A 25,744-nucleotide genomic window follows, 5' to 3' on the forward strand; every position below is an offset into this window, starting at 1 on the left:
TATATGTATAGAAATATTTATAAATAATAGATATCTATTTTCAGATATAATATATAATATTTAATATAATATAAGAAATATTTACGAACAAATATTTTTTATTTTATATTTATTATATATTATATACGGTATTTAAAGAATATCTTAAAACATAATATTAGTAATATTTAAAAAATAAAATATGCTAATGATTATGTATCGATATTTAATATCTCTGTTTGCTTATCTGCAGTATCTATGATCGCTGTGTTATCTACGATAATATCGTGGCTGTTGCACCACCGGTTGTTATAACGGTCCTGATAAAATACCAACGTAATCGAAACTGCATTACAATGTAATTATCAGTTACACTAACAGTAGCCTTATCGAGCTAAAAAATTAATAGAAACACCTGCCTGGAATTCGGTAGTCTGATCTTCCTCGAAAATTCTAGCTACCTAGGAAGCCAGGAATTTCCACGTTTTCTTTACTAACTATCAATCTCGTGTCAGGTGTCAGTCGTCGTTAACCCCTTGTGCTATAATATCCAGGCACACGAGGCACACCTCGTAATTAAAACGACGATCAATGTGAACTTTATTCGTTCAGAATTCTGCTGTAATTTACCCCTAACTTCGAAATTATCGTTCATGCACTGAAAGTAAATATCAAGAAATCTCGTAAAGCTTTATTTTCACCATGGAACTCAAATATGAAACTCGAAACGAATTCAAACCAAATAAAATTGAAATTCAACCGAGTCTTCGTTGAAAAAATACCAAAGCAAAGGACACTTTCTTCAAAAACTTTTGCACTCGGTGATTTTTTCGTTACAGAAAAATAATAATTCGAAGAATTTAAGACGAATAATATTTTTAAAACGCTAAATAAGAAATCGTATACAAATAAAGACGTAGAATTATTTTACTTCGACATTCCACGCATCGTTGTTGTAATTTTAAATTTGATACATTAATTAACATCGATCTTTAGAATCCCATAAAATGGCGACTGAGGGTCTCCTCTCGAGTGCAGAGGATTAAAAAATCATAAATACAATGAAACAGTAATTTTTTAAACGAAGCAAAACAGCGAGAAATTAGAAGAGGGATATAAATAGTAAAACCAGTAAGCAATGCTAATTCAGAGAAATAGAAGCAGCGAAATAAATACCAATAATCCATGTTATCGAAAATAACTCGTTCAAATTTAAATTTGATATATTAATTAATATCGATCTTTAGAATCCCATTAAATGGCGATTAAGGGACGTCTCAGGAGTGCAGAGGATTAAAAAATCATAAATACAATAAACAGCAATTTTTTAAACGAAGCAAAACAGCGAGAAATTAGAAGAGGGATATAAATAGTAAAACCAGTAAGCAATGCTAATTAAAAGAAATAGAAGCAGCGAAATAAAAAGCAGTAATCCGTGTTGTCGAAAATAACAAAGGCGTGCAAGCATGCGCAAAACGCCATTAGAATGTACGAAGGTATCCGTTGAATTTTCACGCAACACGCGAGCATATGTTCGCCAACCATGCCACATTAACAATGACTCAATCTTCTCCGACTACCGTGCCACATAAACCGCTCTGACTCCGACACATGTAGCCAGGTGAAAAAAGGAAGCCGCAAGGTAACGGGTTAATAAAAGCGTGTAGCGAAGTGGGCACGAGGAAAAATCGCGGTAAACCGCGTTTCAGTGATCCATCGGGTCGAATCGTGGAACCGTGGTGCTTTAAACTCGCGTAATTGCTCTTACTCTTTACGACGTCGCGCGAGATCCTAACCTCTTCGTATCGTGCCATACGCGGATCGCGTGTCGGCGTCTCGCGATTTCGCGTCGCTACGACCGTTCTCGATCCCATTAAAAACACGCGAGCACCGGGTCTGCACACTGCAAACACGTCGTCATCGAGGGAAGTTTGCACCTGCGCTGGACACCGCGAGATTTCCCGACCGAGGAAAACGCGCCAGTGTACGCTCGTTATCTCTGATCGCCTTCTTGCGATGGTAGGGAGCGGGATAAAAACAAAGGATACGAGCAAATCCCGCGGACACGCTCCGTTGTGCTCGGCCATTTGCAAACAATTCGCGGAGAGAAGCTTGGAAATGATACCGGATTCGCGGAAAATCGGGGAAATGACGCGGGGAATCGATGGGGTGGAGATAGTGGACGTCGAGAAATTTGGGGAATTTTGGGGAATTTTTGGATTTGATTCTATTTTGGAAGAGTAGGATTGGATATTTGGCGATGAGACGAAAGTGTTGTAGTAAAAATTAAATAGTAAAGTAAACTCTACATCCTAGCAATGTGGGGGCGATCCTTTTTCCTGCGTTTTTGGAAATCGATGGGGTGGTGATAGTGGACGTCAAGAAATTTGGGGAATTTTTGGATTTGATTCGATTTGGGAAGAGTAGGATTGGGTGTTTGGTGATGAGACGAAACTGTTGTAGTAAAAATTAAATAGTAAAGTAAACTCTACATCCTAGCAATGTGGGGGCGATCCTTTTTCTTGCGTTTTTGGGAATCGATGGGGTGGGGATAGTGGACGTCAAGAAATTTGGGGAATTTTGGGGAATTTTTGGATTTAATTCGATTTGGGAAGAGTAGGATTGGGTGTTTGGTGATGAGATGAAAGTGTTGTAGTAAAAACTAAATAGTAAAGTAAATTCTACATCTTAGCAATGTGGGGGCGATCCTTTTTCCTGCGTTTTTGTCTTTTGTCTCCTGTGTTCTGGGGAAGTCTTGTGACCTGTGTGGCCCTAAACAGGTCAATTCTAATTGTTCACCCGTTTAACCCTTTTGCTATGATGGGTATCGCCAATGATGGTACAGACAAAGTATCGTGCCAATGATGGAAAAATTACGATCGTGAAGTCTTTAATATTCGAAGCCAAGTCTTTTGAAGGAAAATAAAAGAAGGAAAGATCGACCATCGTAATACCGCTCCCAATTCTTTGCGAAGAGAAATGGTAGCACTTGTCTTAATTTTTACTTAATTTTTGTGATCGGTGACTATAGTCACCCGTCGTGTGTAAGTAGATGGCATCTCGTTGCTGGTGACTATAGTTACCTGTAATAGCGAAAGGGTTAATAAAGATCTATATAGTTTTCTATCGTTTCCACTGACTACTATACCTTTGCGTTATAACCCCTTGACAGAAAGAATGAGGCAAAAATTAATTAATAGGGTAAATATATGTACATGGTTATTAGAGAAATTGTGAAATTCTTGATTTACCTAATTTTGTAAGTTTCGCAGCTTAAATTAATTTTTATTTAGAAGGGTTGGAAGTTTCGTGCTTAATTATTATTTATGGGATAGAGAAACGAGGTGAAATTAAATTGATAAATTATAAAGGTACTCTTAATTTGATAAATATACTTCGATTAATCTTTGAGATTAAAAGCATGCGCAAAACGCCATTAGAATGTACGAAGGTATCCGTTGAATTTTCACGCAACACGCGAGCATATGTTCGCCAACCATGCCACATTAACAATGACTCAATCTTCTCCGACTACCGTGCCACATAAACCGCTCTGACTCCGACACATGTAGCCAGGTGAAAAAAGGAAGCCGCAAGGTAACGGGTTAATAAAAGCGTGTAGCGAAGTGGGCACGAGGAAAAATCGCGGTAAACCGCGTTTCAGTGATCCATCGGGTCGAATCGTGGAACCGTGGTGCTTTAAACTCGCGTAATTGCTCTTACTCTTTACGACGTCGCGCGAGATCCTAACCTCTTCGTATCGTGCCATACGCGGATCGCGTGTCGGCGTCTCGCGATTTCGCGTCGCTACGACCGTTCTCGATCCCATTAAAAACACGCGAGCACCGGGTCTGCACACTGCAAACACGTCGTCATCGAGGGAAGTTTGCACCTGCGCTGGACACCGCGAGATTTCCCGACCGAGGAAAACGCGCCAGTGTACGCTCGTTATCTCTGATCGCCTTCTTGCGATGGTAGGGAGCGGGATAAAAACAAAGGATACGAGCAAATCCCGCGGACACGCTCCGTTGTGCTCGGCCATTTGCAAACAATTCGCGGAGAGAAGCTTGGAAATGATACCGGATTCGCGGAAAATCGGGGAAATGACGCGGGGAATCGATGGGGTGGAGATAGTGGACGTCGAGAAATTTGGGGAATTTTGGGGAATTTTTGGATTTGATTCTATTTTGGAAGAGTAGGATTGGATATTTGGCGATGAGACGAAAGTGTTGTAGTAAAAATTAAATAGTAAAGTAAACTCTACATCCTAGCAATGTGGGGGCGATCCTTTTTCCTGCGTTTTTGGAAATCGATGGGGTGGTGATAGTGGACGTCAAGAAATTTGGGGAATTTTTGGATTTGATTCGATTTGGGAAGAGTAGGATTGGGTGTTTGGTGATGAGACGAAACTGTTGTAGTAAAAATTAAATAGTAAAGTAAACTCTACATCCTAGCAATGTGGGGGCGATCCTTTTTCTTGCGTTTTTGGGAATCGATGGGGTGGGGATAGTGGACGTCAAGAAATTTGGGGAATTTTGGGGAATTTTTGGATTTAATTCGATTTGGGAAGAGTAGGATTGGGTGTTTGGTGATGAGATGAAAGTGTTGTAGTAAAAACTAAATAGTAAAGTAGGGGAATTTTTGGATTTAATTCGATTTGGAAAGAGTAGGATTGGGTGTTTGGTGATGAGATGAAAGTGTTGTAGTAAAAACTAAATAGTAAAGTAAATTCTACATCTTAGCAATGTGGGGGCGATCCTTTTTCCTGCGTTTTTGTCTTTTGTCTCCTGTGTTCTGGGGAAGTCTTGTGACCTGTGTGGCCCTAAACAGGTCAATTCTAATTGTTCACCCGTTTAACCCTTTTGCTATGATGGGTATCGCCAATGATGGTACAGACAAAGTATCGTGCCAATGATGGAAAAATTACGATCGTGAAGTCTTTAATATTCGAAGCCAAGTCTTTTGAAGGAAAATAAAAGAAGGAAAGATCGACCATCGTAATACCGCTCCCAATTCTTTGCGAAGAGAAATGGTAGCACTTGTCTTAATTTTTACTTAATTTTTGTGATCGGTGACTATAGTCACCCGTCGTGTGTAAGTAGATGGCATCTCGTTGCTGGTGACTATAGTTACCTGTAATAGCGAAAGGGTTAATAAAGATCTATATAGTTTTCTATCGTTTCCACTGACTACTATACCTTTGCGTTATAACCCCTTGACAGAAAGAATGAGGCAAAAATTAATTAATAGGGTAAATATATGTACATGGTTATTAGAGAAATTGTGAAATTCTTGATTTACCTAATTTTGTAAGTTTCGCAGCTTAAATTAATTTTTATTTAGAAGGGTTGGAAGTTTCGTGCTTAATTATTATTTATGGGATAGAGAAACGAGGTGAAATTAAATTGATAAATTATAAAGGTACTCTTAATTTGATAAATATACTTCGATTAATCTTTGAGATTAATATTGATATTATTAAGAAGCATGAAATTCTTTGTTTGCCTAGTTTTTTAAATTTATTTGCTCGGTAAATTTCATATTAGGATGCACGATGGTTCAACGTTCAGTGTAACGATTAACGAGATAGAGAAACGAGGTAAACAGAGATTAATGGAATAGAAGGAAATGCTGAATTCGATTATTAACCTTTTAGAAAACGTGAAATTCTTCGCTTGTCTAGTTTTCGAAATTTGCTTTCTTAATTAGCCTGGTTTTGTTACTTCCAACATAAATGAGGTTTGTAGGTGTTCCATGTGATGACTTGTTTAATATCCTAGCTGTTTGATGTAATGATTAGAGTCAGTATTAGAATGGGAAGATGAAATCTCGTGAATAGGGAAGCAGAAAGAATTTTTATCAGTGATCTTTGCAGAATATACTAATCTTTTATTAGCATAATAAGAAACAGTACAATCTTTCGTTTTTCTTTTTTCATTTACCTACTTTCCTCGTATAGATGATTTTTATATCATTTTTACTATATTCCATTACTTTCAAAATTTCTTTTACGACTACTCCTTCCATTCACTATTTTCGATTATATTTTTACTACAAATTATTTATTATTATTTACAAAAATAGGAAAAAATGACGAATCGATTTTTAGGCACTGTTTACGTTCTATAATACCTCATTTTCTTGCAAAGAAATAATAACTTTCCAAAATTTCTCTCGACACGAGACATCGTACTTTGCATCTATATTTTTACTACAAATTATTTATTATTATTTACAAAATAAAAAAAGGACGCGTCATTATCTAATCGATTTTCGAGCACTGTTTCTGCTCCATAATACTTAATTTTCTTTCAAAGAAATAATTACTTTTCAAAATTTGTCTGGTTAAATGACACGAGATGTACGACGAAATGAAGTACTCTTGTATCGCATCTCGCTCGTTAGAGCAGCCAACTCTCGCAGGGACGATCGTACAAAGGGAAGCTAAAAATATACAAAATGCGAAGAGAACGAAGAAAGCTTCTCGTAACTCGTTTAATTTCAGCTGTATCGAAAAGTGCTCGTTAGGTCGAGCTGCGGTTGCCCGATTGGTTAGCTTAACAAAGCTCGAGGAGAATGAGAGAAGTGGCGCATTATGCGCGTACTTACATCGTGTTGTGGCTGCCAACGCTCAAAGCGTACATGCACGCATGATTCTTTATCGCGCGGCGATAAGTGCGATTAAAAGATCGCACGTGCAGCGTTCTTTGAATTTTTCGAGTTCTCCCTACACCTCTGACGACTGAAAACTAATATACATCTCATATAGCGTAACTCGTTGGACGATGATACGTCGATACGAAGAACAAGTTGATTTATAACGCGGAAGAAATAGAAGCTACTTCCCAATCTCCCTGGGAACGTCTTGATTTTCTTGAAACCGGAGAGAAACTTGTAAGCGTAATTTATATGTTCATGGGGGTATGATTAATTGGCATATAAATAATAATAGGTGTTATTTTATTCTAATATACGTAGGACCGTTTTTGGATAGATTGACTTAAGATAGGAGTCTTTACGCTGCATTCGTTCATGGTGTCGTTATAATAGCAGCTTGCTTCTATTCTTGCGACTCTGAACCTTTTTCATGTCACGATACACCTAAACTAATTATCGAAAGACTACTTGCAACTTAACATCTCTTTCTTACTTTTTACGATCTAAAAGAAGAAGATTGGTACCCTGACTCGGGTAACTCAGCCTTGTACGTTTCAAGAAATTTCACGGGTATAGAAAAATGTACATCGTGTCGCAGGCTTAAGGACCTTAAACGGAAAAGGGTCATACGAGAGAAAGCGAATGAAAGCGACTGGTCAAGGCGAAACATTCTGGGTGGGTCTGCAATATTTTCGATGACTGGGAAAATTAGGAAAAGCAAGGGACGATTCTCTAAAGAGAGCAGTGTTTTGACAAATGTCACAGTTGTTTCGAGTTGTCTTTTATTTATATATATGTGCCTATGGTTATGAAAGTGGTCTAAGTCACTTATATTTGCTTGTGAAATATTAAAAGCCTGGTCATAAATTATAAAATTAATTGCGATAAAGCTACAAACTCAATCTAACGATTCAATTCTTCGCTGTTTTGTAGAAAATAAATATATTTTGTAGTAATATAAATGAATGCAACACGAAATAAATAATAAAATCGTTTCTTTTAAGTCGATAATTTAGACTACTTTTATAATTATAGGCATATATGTAGGATTGTATTTTGGTGGATTGACTTAAGATAGTATTGTTGGCTACATAATAGAATAAAATAAGCTTGTTAATAGAATGGCGACTGGCTATGAAACGAGGGAGGTTCCCTATGGGCACACTCTTCTGATCTTTCTTAAAACTGACTCTTGCAACTGACTTTCATAAACTGACTTTCCAAACGTCACAGTTGTTTCGAGTTGTCTTTTCTTTATATATATGTGCCTATGGTTATGAAAGTGGTCTAAGTCACTTATATTTGCTTGTGAAATATTAAAAGCCTGGTCATAAATTATAAAATTAATTGCGATGAAGCTAGAAACTCAATCTAACGATTCAATTCTTTGCTGTTTTGTAGAAAATAAATACGTTTTATAGTAATATAAATGAATGCAACATGAAATAAATAGTAAAATTGTTCCTCTTAAATCGATGACTTAGACGATGTCACCAAACGCGGAATAATCCGTGAGCTGACATTTTTCCATTACCAGTACTGAATATTTTTCATATGCCCTAAATCACGTTTCATCTCTTTTATGAGCATCTCATTTACATCAGTTCATTATATTCTTAACAAATTTTACTTTTGCTGCGAAAATCTTTTTAACTGTCATTCTGAGTAAGTGTTGATACGGGCCAGTCGTTAGTTGATCGTCGCTGATGCCTGAACACGGTACCTGAAGTAGTATAGTCATGTGTAAATGGGTTAAGATTAGGCGAATCTTTCTATGAAATAGCGTATTTAGTGACACTTTCGAATTATTCTATATTAAATAGCTATATTTAGTAACACTTTCGAATAATCCTACTTTCAACTTATTTTCAACTAGCATTAATTTCGTTTGTATTTATACAAACATAACACAAACATTATTAGAACACAAAAGCGAACCATAATTTTGCGATGATACGAATTACGCTCAGTGAAAAATAATCATTACACTCTATCGCACAGTCATCTCGACGAAAGGATTAATTCGCGATCCTTCCGATCAAGTGGCACCGGCGTTGAAAATCCAGCCGTCATTCGCATGCATTCCCATCACCGTCATTCCCATCGGAACGATCGATCCTCCTACGCTGGACATCCCGAGCGACCATAAGTCCCCCCCGTGCGCGAGCACAAAGAACCTCGTCTCACAGAAACCGCTCGGATGTCCAAGCGATCCAGACAATCGCGTCAGGAGAAATGAACGCGTGTCCAGATAAAGGAAAACAAGAAACGAACGGTATCGGAGACGCGGTGTCAACGACACACGAGGACGAGGGAACCGTAAGCTCCTAGGAACGAGCTAGGGACGAGCTAGGAACGAGGGTAACGATGGCGCATAATGAGAGTATCTGCAAACTCGACTGTTTCGCGCAAAATCATTTACAAATCATACTGAAACGCAATTTTACACCGAAACTTTCGACGCTTCGAAGAAAACAGTTCAGTATTACGAGATGGGGTATCGAATCCTGACAGTACCGAAGTTGACGAGTAGATCTAGGCTTGGATAGGATCCTCAGTCCTCCAAAGGGTCTTAGTACTCCTTACATCTGTCCAGTCTTCATGAATTAAGTGGCAGAGTGACGATAATAATTTTAAGAAAGGTTACATCCTATTTATGAATTACTCGGTATGAAGTAGTCACTGGAAGTTACTAGATATATCTAGAAATTCTGAAATAATAATCTGAAGTTCTACGTTGATTCCATGAAGCTATGGGTAGTCTTGTATATTTTAGCCTTATGTATTAGTCCACTGAGAGTTGCTGTGGCTTTCAGTTACGAGATAACCAATTTTACATACGCCTCCTTGGGGATTTTGAACTTCCAGAGAGCGAAAATTGGGGTGACTAATTTGTTTTGGGTATGGTGGGTGAGGTCGCTTTTATCAGCGAATTAATTTCAGGCTTTGTCTCTTCGTAAGAGCTTGTTGAGAATATATTTTTTAGTAAAAAGGATGGACTTATATGTGCATGTAATATGTAAATATTAAAATTTTTAAATTATTTATTCCTGAGTATATGAGAGCGACTTCTCAGCCAGAGGTACGAAGACCTCGATATGTATACTGCAGGAAAGAGGTTATGTGTAACGAATCGGCCACACGTGTCGAAGGCACGTCCACTTAGGAATGCACCTCCCTCTTTTTCCAAGCATTTTTCTCGGCTGGAAGAAACGTGCAGAAAGTCTTCACCAGTGCTCAAAGTAAATTATAAATGCACTTATGTACCTTTTCAAATACTCTTCTCCTATTTCGTATTGTCTAACGCATACACGTTTCCTAATTATTCTTATAATTTTATCATTTGTCATTCTGCACAAATTATTTTGGGTATATGAGATGTTCCTGTAGGGTTACGTCGATTAGCCATTTTCATTCCTTTCCTTGACCCTAGAACCAAATATTAATACATCTACCTAATGAATAAGTATAGGGTGTCCCAAAATTCACGCAAGATTTGAATTTTGCGCTATTTGTGCGTTAAAGCATTGCCAATGAAAGAAAGAAAACAACGTGAAAGCTGTCAGTCCAGTGTTATTAAAAATAGGGCAATGCGTCTTCATTGTTGAGCAATATTTACAATTTTTAATTAAACACCTGTGTTTTCTATCTAAGTTACTTGCGTGAATTTTTTGACACCCGTTATATGTAATTATCCATGTTAGCTTTGTAAAATGATAGCAATTTTGAACCCTATAGCCCCGGTATTAAATACCATAAGGTCTCTCAAGTTCCAGAACTCTTTTCTGATACCCTAGACCTCATCCAAGTTCCATAACCTCAATAGCCTTACTTTGTCAAGTTCGTAAGCTAGGTTATATAATTTCCTGGGACTGGTAACGCAGTGTTATGCAAATTCTAGCTTCGTTTGTTCAATAGAAAAAGAGGTTTCTTCTCTAGACCCGGTTCTATCTCGAACACGAAAACAAGAAATCTTTTACCGGAATTTCCGGTTCTCGCGGTCACGATTTTGCTCGTCCACTGATCGTGCGCCATTATGAGGTTATGCGACACACGCTGCTACGCATGCGCCAACGTCTGAACGGCTTAAAAAGAGCGTCATTGGAGGTGACGTTTCGCCGACATGACGCGAGAGATGACAGAGGGCCGCGTCTTAGGGTTCATCCTCAGTGACATGCAAATCGCGTGTTCACAGAAGAATTCGAACGGTTGACGTTCAACGAATATTACCTCTAAGATTTGTAAATTAGAATTCGATATTTTATATAATACATATTTCTTTTTTCATCTAGTGTGGCCATTTTAGGAACGCATAGTCGTAATTATGCGAAGTTTATGGCTTGGATAATGTGAATGCAATGGTACTCGCTGGCATAGTTTTAGGACTTAATGAAATTGTTGTTAAATTAATTTAACAAAACGGAAGCAACTTGCTGTCTAGATATTCAGAACGTGACTATGAAATGATGATGGTGTGGTGCATTTTGAATGCATAAATGTATTTAGGCTGATGTTGCATGTACATATATGCATATTACTATGTTATGTTCATTATTCTGGAATTGTTGAAAATTTAAGTACTACTTGAGAATTTAACCGATGTTTTTAATATAAAATGACGTCAAGGTTGGTAGGAATTCTGGGTTTTTCGAGGTTGTTTAAGAATAGCTTGGGACTCATGGAATAATTTAAAATTAACGAGGATCTGTCGAATATTGATATTTTCTTGGCAATAATTTAACCAACGTGACATTATAAAGACGAAAATATCAAAAATTTATATAACGAATTAAAGATCAAAGATCCAAAGGGTAAATAAGTTCGATATATACAGATATGCTAATATGTTTTCTATAATTATGAATTCTTTTATCGCAAAAAGGTAATTTAAAATTCTACGCACGATTGCGAATACGTAAATTAATTTTTTTTTAATAATAGAAGACTCACAGTCAAAATCCTGCAATTTATACTTCAGTCATGCACTATGTACTATATCCTTTCGCAACCTCTGTTTCGAAGTTTGTATATATTTAAAAATTCCTGTACTTCGTACATTTTTTCTTTTTAAGATTCTCTGTCGATATATTCCTTTATTTTTCACGACGAAGTATTAAACATACGATCGTTTAAATTTCCAAAATTTTCAATATCCTCGTTATTATCATAGTGTATATCCTAATTTTATTTTATTTACTTTTAGACCAAACTGTATATATTATTCGTTTCTATCACGTGTCACGTGCAACCGACTCCTCCCAGTGCCACAGTGAAATTATACAAATTTAGCCGAGCGATCAGCATGCCGAGCAATATACCTACATCTAGACCCAAGGTGGTGCACGTGGTGCACTCCTCATAACTATTCCCACAGTGCTGCATCATTGGATTTCCACCAGGCGCATTTTGGACGCGAGTCAAACGCCCGAGTAACGTCTGGAGCACGTGCCTGTTGCCAACAGAGACACTTTAATCCGGCGTCATCCTTCGTAGGAATTTCCCTAGCTAGATTCCTAACCACGCCACCGTAATTACACTCGTTCCACAAAGTGAGAAACCGCGAGGCGTGCAACGAAGAAGTGTTCGACTTCTCTGTGCTGCAGCCAGCGCTAACCTCAGAGCGCAATTTCGTATCTCCCTGGTGACGGTCGTCCTTTCACGGTCGAAGAGGGATCGCTCGAAACCAGGTCGCACGTGAAGCATCTCCGCGAACAGAATGATCAATTACGAGACAGATGACTTTGCCATGCCCTGTTTCCTCCGGCGACGACAACCCACATGACGGTCCGCTCGTGACACGTCTCTTTGGGAAAACAGGCGTCTGTCTAGCTTCTTCGGTACTTTGCCGTTCTTCTCTTTGCTCGGTGCCGCTGTGGAAAGCCTTTCTCTGCGAATCCATTCAGCCACTGACTGAGTTACACCTGGCGATGTAGATAAAGAAAATTTGATCGTCCTTCTATTTATTCGGTGACGCGATGGCGAAAGACTTTCTCGGATTTCTGACAAGGTGATTCAACGTATTCCGACTGTCTTACACCTGGTGACGTAGATGGCGAACGTTTGGTTGTCCTTCTGTTTATTTAGCACCTCGATGGGAATGATTTTCCTCTGTTCCTCATAAGGCGATTCGACAACGCAGTTCGACTGTCTTACACCTGGTGACGTTGACAGTGAAAATTTGATCGTTATTCTGTTTATTTGGTAGCTCGATGGAGAACGACTTTCCTCTATTCCTCACTAGGCGATTCAACGCAGTTCGACTGTGTTACACTTGGCAATGTAGATGGCAAAGTAAATGGCAAACGTTTGGTCGTCCTTTTGTTTATTGGGTGTCTCTATGGAGGAAGATTTTCCTGGATTCCTCACAAGGTGATTTAACGAAGTTTCACTGTCTTACATCTGACGACGAAGACAGTGAAAATTTGGTTGCTCCTCTGGTTATTTGGTACCTCGATGGATAACGACTTTCTTCTATTCCTCACAAGGCGATTCAACGCAGTTCGATTGTGTTACTCTTGATAATGAATACGGCGATGTAGATGGCGAACGTTTGGTCATCTTTTTGCTTATTCGGTGCCTCAGATGGAGAAAGACTTTCCCGGACTCCTGACAAGGCGATTCAATGCAGTTCGACTGTCTTACATCTGACGATGTAGACAGTGATATAGAAGGTAAACACTTGATCGTCCTTCTGTTTATTCGGTGCCTTAATGGAGAAAGATTTTCCTCGATTCCTCACAAGGCGATTCAACGCAGTTCGACTGTGTTACACTTGGCAATGTAGATGGCAAAGTGAATGGCAAACGTTTGGTCGTCTTTCTGTTTATTGGGTGTCTCAATGGAGAAATATTTTCCTCTATTCCTCACAAGGCAATTCAACGTAGATTAACTATCTTACATCTGACGATGTAGATGGCGAACAATTGGTCGTTCTTCAGTTAACTCGATGCCTCGGATGGAAAAAGACTTTCCCGCATTTCTGACAAGCTGATCCAACACAGTTGGACTGTGCTCTATCTAGCAATGTAGATAGCGAACGTTTGGTCCTCCTTCTGTTTATTCGGTGACTCAATGGAGAAATATTTTCCTCTATTCCTCACATGGCAATTCAACGTAGATTAACTGTCTTACATCTGACGATGTAGATGGCGAACAATTAGTCGTTCTTCAGTTAATTCGATGCCTCGGATGGAAAAAGACTTTCCCGCATTTCTGACAAGCTGATCCAACACAGTTGGACTGTGCTCTACCTAGCAATATAGATGACGAATATTTCGTCGTCCTTCTATTTGTTTAGTACCACGATGGAGAAAGACTTTCCTTGGTTCCTCAGAAGGCAATTCACCGCAGTTCAACTGTCTTACATCTGCCTATGTAGACGGTGATATACAAGATAAACATTTGATCTTCATTCTGTTTGTTCCGTCCCTCAATGGCCAAAGATTTTCCTCGGTCCCTCACAAGGTGATTCAACGCAGTTCGTCTGTCTTACACCTGGTGATATAGAAAGTAAACATTTGTCAGTCATTCAGTTTGTTGGATACCTCGATGCAGAAAGACTTTTCTCTATTTCTCAGAAGATGATATAACGCAGTTCGACTGTCTTACATCTGCCGATTATAGATGGCGAACATTCGGTCGTTCTGTTTACTCGGTGCCTCGATGGAGATAGACTTTCCTGGACTCCTGACAAGGTGATTCAACGCAGTCGAACTTTGTTACGCCCGGCGATGTAGGTGGCGAACGTCCGTTTGCATCCTAATGGCCCGTTGGGAAAAATGGCACCCGCGATTGGCATTGTGGCAGTGCAGTTAGGGAAACGGTACTCTGGAATTCTAATGGAAGAGAAATTTGATTGCGTCTCGCTTAACCACTCGCGTGAGAACGTTTTCCTGTATTTAAATCTAGTAATTGGCGAGTATAATGGAGTTTCCAGTGACTGCTGCATCATGTCCCCATGCGTTTCCGTGGTTCTTCAAGCTCGATTTTAATCAAGGATTTTCGCTTGCCTCGAATGCAATTCGTATTACTTTGGTTTAGTATTTTGATTCTTATTTTGACGAGTATAATGGAGTTTCCAGTGATTGCTGCATCATGTCCCCATGCGTTTCCGTGGTTCTTCAAGCCCGATATTAATCGAGGATTTTCGCTTGCCTCGAATGTAATTCGTATTACTTTGATTTAGTATTTTGATCCCCATTTTTGATTCCTTTTAATGCCTAAATGGTCGTCGTAAAACAATCTAGTTACCTCGTATTCCTGTATTACTTTCGTTTAAATGATACGTTAACGTTAGAATTCTTCTTGCAGAAAATTTATAATCTAAACTGTGATGTGCAAAGTGTGTTCGTACAATCGACCATTGTTTTTAATAATTTAATTTCATACTCCGATTGGAATGTTTCCAGAGCCGCGGCATGCTTGACGACTATCATCAAAAATACCGGAAATGTTGAATTATTTAAACGACTTTATGGATTGTGACGATGGTAACATTTGCTGCTTGAGAAAAGGAAAAGACGTGTAGTAATTATATGATGTAAATATATGATGTAAATGAAAATTGAGATTATATCTATAGGAAGGCTCGTAGAAGATGACAAACAGAATATTCTTAAGTATGAGATAACTCGTAGGTTTTCCGAGCTAGACGGGAAGTTGACTGCAATTAACTCGTGGTTGGCAGACATAGTATTAATATCAAACATGCATAATTTATTTAAATAATAGTATATAAATATAGATAACTATTCGAATAGCTATCTTGATAATATTATTTCTTAATCATTTTTACCATCGTTAGAGTATTATATTGTAACGGTAAAGTGGTTATAATAATATTATAATATTATAAATACTATTATGACAGCATTATTTAATAATATTATAAAATAAATCGATCATTTATTTTCCGTTCATTCTTTTCCAGAACCATCGAGCTGATCGCTCTGATCGCGATTTCCAGCACTCTCTTCCTCTTCCTGCACACCAGGGAGCTGCACTCACGTCTGCGAAAAATGGAGGTTCGCCTCCAACCTGGCGAAGACGAGATGCTGTCGGCGAATCAACTCTCATCCGGTGAGTTTTTCATTTTACTCCATCTCCTTGAACTTTCTCGACCGATCACACGAACGCAATATATCTTCCTCGTCGATGATCCCTCTTCGAAACTTGATATGTGTCTCGAGACTTCCATTGCCGTTCCGTCGATAAACACATCCTGCGATATTTTATTGGGAAAAGTATGCTATTCCGAATCAATTGGAAAGTTGTCGCATTTCTTTGCTAAAACGTCGCCGACTCGCGATTATTCGCAGGCTGAAAGGTAACTTTCCCACGGGAAAAGCAAATCGTTTCCATCCATCGTTAGTACAATACTATAGTTTTCACAATACTATAGCTAATTTTCTTCTATACTACTCTCGGCGAAATTGAACAAAAATTATTAATATTGTAGGATGCAAAAGGCAGGTTTTATTGTCTTCAACGTACAGGAATTAAATATTTATATGTTCCCTGTTTAATCGAAGGAATATCGGGAACAATAGGAACAGAATAATACGAACACTAAACTCGGAAAACTAATTTAGGAAAATTAGGACTAACTAATTTAGGAAATTCAGGAAAAGAACACTAAAATAACGTAACTATAACACAAGGAAGCATACTCTAATTCGATTCTCTTCAACACCGAACGACTCACGCCCGTGTCAGTCACAATCTATTTCTACGAAGACTCTTCAACGCTTCTTCGCTAAGGACTCTGCTTGTGTCGTCGAGGGTCCTGTTTCCATGCTTTTCGCAAAGCTCAATCGCGTGCTTTCTCTAATTGCTAATTGGCTGATACGATTCAGTCCATTAGTGATTTGCTTCCTGTGACGATTACGATTTCGTTGACCTGCGTTTCACCTGCCCGTAGAGACCACGGAACTTAGCTTTCCTACCAAAAATAGGCTTTTATAATGGTATTTTTCTCTATTTGCTTCTAGAAAATTTCACGCATAGGTCATCGATCGGTTTATAATTTGTTCTTTTCTAAAATAAGAAATAAGAATCGGCAGTGGTCTTGGAAACACCCTGATGAGAATTGTCAAATGTTAAATGTGAAAGCAGCGGGGCCCTCAAGAAAAATTCTAGAAAATTTCACGCATAGGTCATTGATCGGTTTATAATTTGTTTTCTCTAAAATAAGAAATAGTATCTCTCCTTAAATAGAATCCTATTATACTAATACTACTAATATTATTAATACTAATATCTAGTCCTTCACATTACCATTTGTTCATCGACACCGAAGCAGCAAATTGAACTCAGATCACCAAAATAGATCTCCATTCCACATTCGCTGATTTAAAATAAATAATACGGTATTTAAAAATTATTGGTCAAGAATATCTTCTTCAATTTTTCCAACACGTTTCCTCGAAACACCCTGATGAGAATTGTCAAATGTCAAATATGGAAGCAGCGGGGCCCCCAAGAATCGCGGGGATCAGCATAATCGCGAGACGGTAATTAAAGCAGAGGTACGGCGAAAAGTGGCAATCTTAATTACCTGAGAAAAATGCTACCCCTGAGGTACAAAAGCTCGTAAGGTTGCACGTCGTCGGCGCGTACTTAATCACGCCTTTCAGAAATCTGAAATCGTGTTGGAACATCCTCGCAGTGGTTCTCCGGCATGGTGATTAAAAGCGGAGAAAAGGTTGCTAGCTTTTAAAAAATTTCGTAAATTGGAACGGAAGACAGACGCATGCGTCCTTTGGACGCGAATAAGGGAGGGCGGACTTCCCGGTTGAAGAAGGTCAAGGTGTGAGAGCGAACGCACAAAGAGTCAACGTCGCAGGGATCGTGCGTTTCGCTCGTGTGTATCGTTAGATCGTTATCGTTCCAGCTCGTAGCATTTCGCATTCGCGAGATACGTAACGGTATCGGGGCCCTCGTTTGCCCGTAACACGCTAATTAGCCGCTCCGGATCCACCGCGTCGAGTCGTTCTGATTCCCTTCTTAATGCGGCTACTGTTCCCAATTTGTTGCGCCGCCGTTTTACGATCGGATCGATTAATCGTCCTCTCTCCTTCCTGGAACTGGGAACAATCGCTTAGACGCGCACCGCTTGATAACGTTCCTCTATACAGCCTAGATAGGGCATACAGGGTTCTTACGCGCCAGCCTCGGTAGATGTGCTTTTGCCGATGTTCAATCAGTTTTTAGTTAGCCGGTTAGACCTTGCTTTATCAAGTTCTCATGCAGAACCTCGCGTGACTAGGAGGTCTTATCAATTTTTACCTGATTTACCCAGGTTTTCGTGTGATTAGTTTTATTTAGGGAGATTATTATTAGAATAAATTAGAGTATTAAAGTACTAAAACATTGGAATGGTAGATTGTTAGGTTATTGGGATATTAAGATTTTAAAATAGTAGAAAACTGGAGTATTGGAATATTTATTTATTTATTTGTTTATGGTAGGTCATCAATTTTTACCTGATTTACCCAGGTTTTCGTGTGATTAGTTGTATTTAGGGAGATTATTATTAGAATAAATTAGAGTATTAAAGTACTAAAACATTGGAATGGTAGATTGTTAGGTTATTGGGATATTAAGGTTTTAAAATAGTAGAAAATTGGAGTATTGGAATATTTATTTATTTATTTATTTATTCGTTTATAGTAGGTCTTATCAATGTTTACCTGAGTTACGTGATTAGTTGTATTTAGGAAGATTAATGTTAGAATAAATTAAAATTGGTGTTAGGATGTTAGGGTATTGGAGTATTAAAATGGTGTAATAGATTGTTAGATTATTAGGATATTAAGATTTTAAAATAGTAAAAAATTAAAATATTGGAATATTTATTTATTTATTTGTTTATGGTAGGTCTTATCAATTTTTACCTGATTTACCCAGGTTTTCGCGTGATTAGTTGTATTTAGGAAGACTAATATTAGAATAAATTAGAGTATTAAAGTACTAAAACATTGAAATGATTGATTGTTAGGTTATTGGGATATTAAGATTTTAAAATAGTAGAAAACTGGAGTATTGAAATATTTATTTATTTATTTATTTGTTTATAGTAGGTCTTATCAATTTTTACCTGAGTTACTCAGGCCTTTGCGTGATTAGTTGTATTTAGGAAGATTAATATTAGAATAAATTAGAGTATTAGAGTATAAGAATATTAAAATGGTAGATTGTTAGGTTATTGGGATATTCAGATTTTGAAATAGTAGAAAACTGGAGTATTAGAATATTTATTTATTTATTTATTTGTTTATAGTAGGTCTTATCAATGTTTACCTGAGTTACGTGATTAGTTGTATTTAGGAAGATTAATGTTAGAATAAATTAAAATTGGTGTTAGGATGTTAGGGTATTGGAGTATTAAAATGGTGTAATAGATTGTTAGATTATTAGGATATTAAGATTTTAAAATAGTAAAAAATTAAAATATTGGAATATTTATTTATTTATTTGTTTATGGTAGGTCTTATCAATTTTTACCTGACTTACTCAGGCTTTTGTATGATTAGTTCTATTTTGGAAGATTAATATTAGAATAAATTAGAATTGGTTTTAGGATATTGGTGTATTGTAATATTAAAACGATAGATTGTCAAATTATTAGGGTATTAAGATTTTAAAATAGTAGGAAACTAGAGTATTGAAATTATTTATTTATTTATTATATATATAAAATAAAAATGTACTTAAGATACACAAGTTTACAGAGTTATTCTATTGAGAGAAAGAGAGCGAATTAATTGAGGTCTGAAAAATCGTCTAAGTTTCGTTGATTGTAATAATCACTCTATTAATCTAATTAAAAATATTGGGATATATATCACAAATATATAAAATAATATGGAAAATTGGAATGGAAGGAAATTCGAGGCACACGATTATCACAAAGTAGTGAATCTATTGGATATATATCACGTCGATTCACGAGAATTATAGGCTGTTTCCATAGGGGGTTGTTCTAGCGGGGGGTAGTTTCAGGAAAGTGATTTGTGGTGCCAAGTAAAATGAAATTTATAGAGTCGAAATCCTCGTGGGTGTTTAAGTTTCAGTCTCTACCTTGAAAATAGGGCTACCTCCAAGATGGTACATAGATGCAAAATAAAAAGCTATTTAATTCACTCTCCCTCGAAATTACTCTAATTCCTAAACAATTCCTATTTTTCATCGAGGAATTTCCAAGTCCAGATACATAATAAGGTTTCCCAATTAAAATTCTGTCGATGTCTCACGAGATCATCATCGCGTCTACGTGCATCTTACCTGACCCTCTTCTCGAGTATGCCTTCTCATTTTTATACTGAAATAGGTTTCCATGACAGAGAGAGAGTTTCACTGATTCTGCTAAATCGTTCATATGCAAAGTTATGCAAATACTTGGCGTTTTTAAAAGACTGAGAAATTCTATGACACGACGCCTGCAGGTTTACATTGAGGTCGATGATGTTCATTTCGAGAATTTCGTTATGCAGGTAACAGTCTGCACGTCGCTGGAATATAAAAGCTAGCTGGAACTAGAGAATAAGGTTAGATAGAACGTAGTTTCGTATGAAACGTTCATCCACATAACTCCAATATGGACTCCACGTATTATGAAACATTATACAGAAAAGATCGAAGAGATTAGGATGTAGATCGATGGAATCATCATTTTTCCTGGGAGTTTTCTTTCAGCATATGTTAGAGAAAAATATACACTCGCTTTCTATCGATTTTACATTTTAAATTACCCGTGTACCGACTGTTACTAATGAATAATAATGTTTGCTAAGGAAATTAATTTTCCTCCGCGATCTTTCACTCGGATCCTAAATCAAAGGTACCGAGAGAAAGCAGCCTTACGAAAGTGTACTCGTAATTCCAGTTAACCCTTAATAACATCTTCTAAATTAACAATTACAGTGGTACAGTTAAATTACATGGTAAATTATGGGGTAAAATTTAATACCGAATTACATTCAGCGAATTAACGTTGCAAATTGTCTGGCGCGCAATCAAGATCAGGTGAAGGAACTCGAACACCTACCCTGATGCAAATTAAACTGTATAACGAGATTAAACGTTTACTACCTCGGGATACGTCGCACTGAAAATTAAAATACGGCAAACCGTAAAATCAAGCTACCATAACCAGCGCTGCGAGTTACCTTTCTTTGACTCACCCCTGTTTCAGGGTTCGCTACCACAACATCTGTTCCCCCCCTGTTTCCATCGCGCAAAATTCGCAGAAATGGAACTTCTTCTCCGCGCAAAGAAACATCTTTGTTCGACTAGATTTATTATCGTGGCAGCAGCGATAAACGGGGAGGAAAAAGTCGCGGAACAGAGTTCTGGAAATAGCTGCAGGTTATAAATATTCATAATTGAGCGGCTGCCGTGGGACGAGATGAAAGGCATCCGACGATCTTCCACCGTGATAACACGGGCCCAGCAATTTGTATAATTAGAAATATTCCAAGTACGCGTACGAAAGCGCATGCTCTCCGAGAGATATATCGGAAATCGAAAGTGTAGGGCAGGAAGATGTTGATGGATCGGTTTCCCTCCCTGACGCGTCCATCGCTGCTGCTCGGAGTCTGGGGTCGTCGAACTCGGCTCGATGAGAGCTGATAGATGAAGAATCGCGGTATCCTTCCTTCAAAAGTCGACCTTTTGCATTTTTCAACGCTATCCAAACGATCCATCTTCTGCTCCTTGTGAATCAGCCTGCTTCCTTGCGAAGGTTAATCGCTTGCACCTTCGATAGCTTGATTTTTAACGTACCTTTCGGGAAGTATGGTCGTTAATTGATTTTAATGGAACTTCGGTGTTAATTACAAGTTTGGCAGAGGTAATTGGAGCGCGTGGAATATATTTGATATGGAAATTCGGGGGTGAAGATTAATATCGAAGCGGAGACTGTAATTAGGTGTTTGCAGTCATTTGGCAGCTTAATAAAAATTTTCGATCAGTGTGAATTAATTTGTAAGCGTATGAACAGGTACGCGTGATGCATCAGCGATTTGAGAAAAGATTTGGTAATAACTGCGAAGTAATTTGTACACCAGTGCATGTGATGCATATGCAATTTGAGGGAAATTCGTAGCTGAGGAATTGCATCGATTTGGAATTTTGCAAGGAATTTTTGATAATTATGAAATAATTTATTTCTTTATTAATCGTGGGTCGAAGAATTGCACACATTCGCAAATTTAACGAAGCTTTCTGACAACTGCAAAAAAATCATCGACGCGTAAGTAGGATTGTACAGAGCATCCGTAGTGCATATACGATTGGAGGGAAAATTAAATTCGAGGGATGGCAATGATGCGAAAAAATTTGCAGTCGATGTAGAGTAATTCGCATGTAAGCAAATGCACGTGGGTTGAAGAGGTGGAAATAAACGAATGGAAATTCGTAACTGAGGAATTGCATCGATTTGGAATTTTGCAAAGAATTTTTGATAACTACGAAATAATTTATTTCTTTATTAATCGTGGGTCGAAGAATTGCACACATTCGCAAATTTAACGAAGCTTTCTGACAACTGCAAAAAAATCATCGACGCGTAAATAGGATTGTACAGAGCATCCGTAGTGCATATACGATTGGAGGGAAAATTAAATTCGAGGGATGGCAATGATGCGAAAAAATTTGCAGTCGATGTAGAGTAATTCGCATGTAAGCAAATGCACGTGGGTTGAAGAGGTGGAAATAAACGAATGGAAATTCGTAACTGAGGAATTGCATCGATTTGGAATTTTGCAAGGAATTTTTGATAACTACGAAATAATTTATTTCTTTATTAATCGTGGGTCGAAGAATTGCACACATTCGCAAATTTAACGAAGCTTTCTGACAACTGCAAAAAAATCATCGACGCGTAAATAGGATTGTACAGAGCATCCGTAGTGCATATACGATTGGAGGGAAAATTAAATTCGAGGGATGGCAATGATGCGAAAAAATTTGCAGTCGATGTAGAGTAATTCGCATGTAAGCAAATGCACGTGGGTTGAAGAGGTGGAAATAAACGAATGGAAATTCGTAACTGAGGAATTGCATCGATTTGGAATTTTGCAAGGAATTTTTGATAACTACGAAATAATTTATTTTTTTATTAATCGTGGGTCGAAGAATTGCACAGATTCGCAAATTTAACGAAGCTCTCTGACAACTGCAGAAAAATAATCGACGCGTAAGTAGGATTGTACAGAGCATCCGTAGTGCATATACGATTGGGGGGAAAATTAAATTCGAGGGATTGCACTGATGCGAAAAAATTTGCAGTCGGTGTAGAGTAATTCGCATGTAAGCGAGTGCACATGGGTTGGAAATAAACGAAAAGAGTTATTTAAGCGGAAAAGCGAATTTCGCCTGAATGTAAAGTATCCATCGTGATTTCCCTGTGACACTATACAAAGGCTTTTTATCATACGTTGTACAGCTGCTTGGAAAGGAATGGATGCATCGCTTCGCTCCGAGAGTTCATATCTCTTGACCCCGTTTCCAGCGTTCTACTTATTGTCAATGAGGAAAGAATTCCTCTTTGCCGCGGCTCCGCTCTGTGCCACTCTCATTAAGGACAATTTCGAAAATGAATCACATTATACGCGAATAATTTATAAGTGGTAAGCTCTTCGGGCGGAAAGGGCGGGAAACGGAAACGTTAGAAACAGGACACTTTCGACGGGGTGATATCGTTACAGAGATATTCTTAATTCGCAAGGGGAGGAAAGGAGAAAAGAATAATTCAATTGGAGCCGTAGTTTACAATGGAATATATCGATGAGAAATTAATAAATATATTAACTAATATCGGTAAAATAAAGAATTAATAATAATATTAATATTTAACTTATAATACTGACATTAATATTAGTGCAAAGAGGTTGCTAATATTAAAAGAATACAAAATTTCATGTACGAATTTCCAATCCAAATTATGGAAAAACTGCACAACTAACGAGCAACGAGAAAACGACACTCAACTGCAGAAAAGTATTTCACAGTCTTCAGCTAAGTCTCCAATGAATATCTCATCATAAAAATGAAAAATATAATAATTTTTCTCGATATGATTGAATTCGTGACGAATTTTGCATTGGAAATATGGAGAAAATAAATGAAAAATTGAACAGAAAATTTATTATCTTTTCCTAACTTGGAAATCATATATTTATGTTAACTGTTTAAATTTTATTACATTTTCGTATCATTTTACTATTATATCGATATATCATTATTGATTTCTTCTCATAAACAAAGTTTTCAAACAGAGTCGATCAACTTTCCGAGGAAATTTATTTTTAATTACAATTTACGGAGCACGAGAGTGAAGCCATTACGATTGTTTGAAAAAGTAACACGTTGTTTGAAAAGAATTATATAAAACAACAGTAACGAGTTTTCCAAACATTTTTCGTCTAATTAACGTAACCTAGCATTAGCTTCGCTTTCGTTTCCAGCCGAAATAATTGGCTTCGTCCAAGGAACCGAGAACAAACACCGAACACACGGAAAACGTCTCAATGAAGCATAATAGTGGATTTTCTCTCTAATTACCAACAAACCTGAAAATTAATACAACGAGCGCATAAAACTTGGGACACTAGAATTTCCAAGAAACAAAATCGAGTTCTCCATCTTCTGATAAGACTAACTATTGTTAGTCAAATGTTTCACAAATGATTTCCATTTGTTTTTCTTCCTGCAGAAATATTATAGGAAATGGAAATATTATATATTATAAATATTATCGAAAATTGGTTTTATTGTCTTCAACATACAGGAATTAAATATTTATATCTTCCTTGTTTAATCGAAGGAATATTGGATCTGCACGAAAGTTTCTGAGACACCGAAAACGAAGGAAACAATAAGAACAGAATAATACGAACACTAAACTCGGAAAACTAATTTAGGAAAATTAGGACTAACTAATTTAGGAAATTCAGGAGAAGAACACTAAAATAACGTAACTATAACACAAGGAAGCATACTCTAATTCGATTCTCTTCAACACCGAACGACTCACGCCCGTGTCAGTCACAATCTATTTCTACGAAGACTCTTCAACGCTTCTTTGCTAAGGACTCTGCTTGTGTCGTCGAGGGTCCTGTTTCCATGCTTCTCGCAAAGCTCAATCGCGTGCTTTCTCTAATTGCTAATTGGCTGATACGATTCAGTCCATTAGTGATTTGCTCCCTGTGACGATTACGATTTTGTTGACCTGCGTTTCACCTGCCCGTAGAAACCTCGGAACTTAGCTTTCCTACCAAAAATAGGCTTTCATAATGGTATTTTTCTCTATTTGCTTCTAGAAAATTTCACGCATAGATCATCGATCGGTTTGTAATTTGTTCTTTTCTAAAATAAAGGAAAAAATAATAAAAATAAAAATAAGATCGACGAGAGTCGAGACAGCGAGCATCGTGTCTGTTCAATCGACTCGTGTAAGTAGAGCACAATTTCCACTTCCTGCGTGCTCGACAAGGATATCGGTTAAGTTCAACCACTTTCAAGTACGTTTTCCACTGTGGTGAATTAAGGGTAATCGATTGCATAATTTAATTTGTAAATAAAGTACAGTGATTGCTGTCGATACCAATCTGAAACAAGGGAAATGGCGTAGATGGACTATCTCTAGCGGACGATAAAGATCAGCGATTTATAATAAGGCACGTAGCCGATCACGAACTACGAATTATGGTTATAACTCGTAATATGAGTTTTACAGAAGAGTCGTGCATTTCATTAAGTACACTTTTAAGATCGTGTCGCGATACGAAGACCAGTTCACTCTAACGTTAGTATTTTGTAGCCATCGTGATTTAACGTTATAGTTTCATCTTAACGTATGGAATAGATAGAACGGTGCACGCGAGACGAATAAAGGAATAAAACAGGCGAATTTTCGAAAAAATTATGCAAAATTCACCATCATAACCGGCAATTATTTCATTCGTGCATGAATCATACGAACACTATCGTCCAATTTAATCACGCAACCTTAAGATCTGACTTCCAAATTTTACAAGATTAGCATAGAATGGCAGTAATAATGATTCGCGCATCGATTACGCAAAATAGAAGTGCAAATGGAAAT

The 25,744-nt window shown here is 37.5% G+C and overlaps 1 protein-coding gene across 1 annotated transcript in view; it reads left to right on the plus strand.

The window, feature by feature from the left end:
- The window catches only part of LOC108548585 (heparan sulfate 2-O-sulfotransferase pipe-like), a 102,642-nt gene that overhangs the window by 13,487 nt on the left and 63,411 nt on the right, over positions 1-25,744 (plus strand). The window contains exon 2 of the mRNA XM_017901598.1: positions 15,566-15,714. Coding sequence (XP_017757087.1) covers positions 15,566-15,714 — 149 coding nt within the window. The remainder of the gene's footprint in view (positions 1-15,565; positions 15,715-25,744) is intronic.

The sequence above is a fragment of the Eufriesea mexicana genome, unplaced genomic scaffold (assembly GCF_001483705.2).
Source record: "Eufriesea mexicana isolate 0111107269 unplaced genomic scaffold, ASM148370v2 scaffold1741, whole genome shotgun sequence".
NCBI classification, from domain to species: Eukaryota; Metazoa; Arthropoda; class Insecta; order Hymenoptera; family Apidae; genus Eufriesea; species Eufriesea mexicana.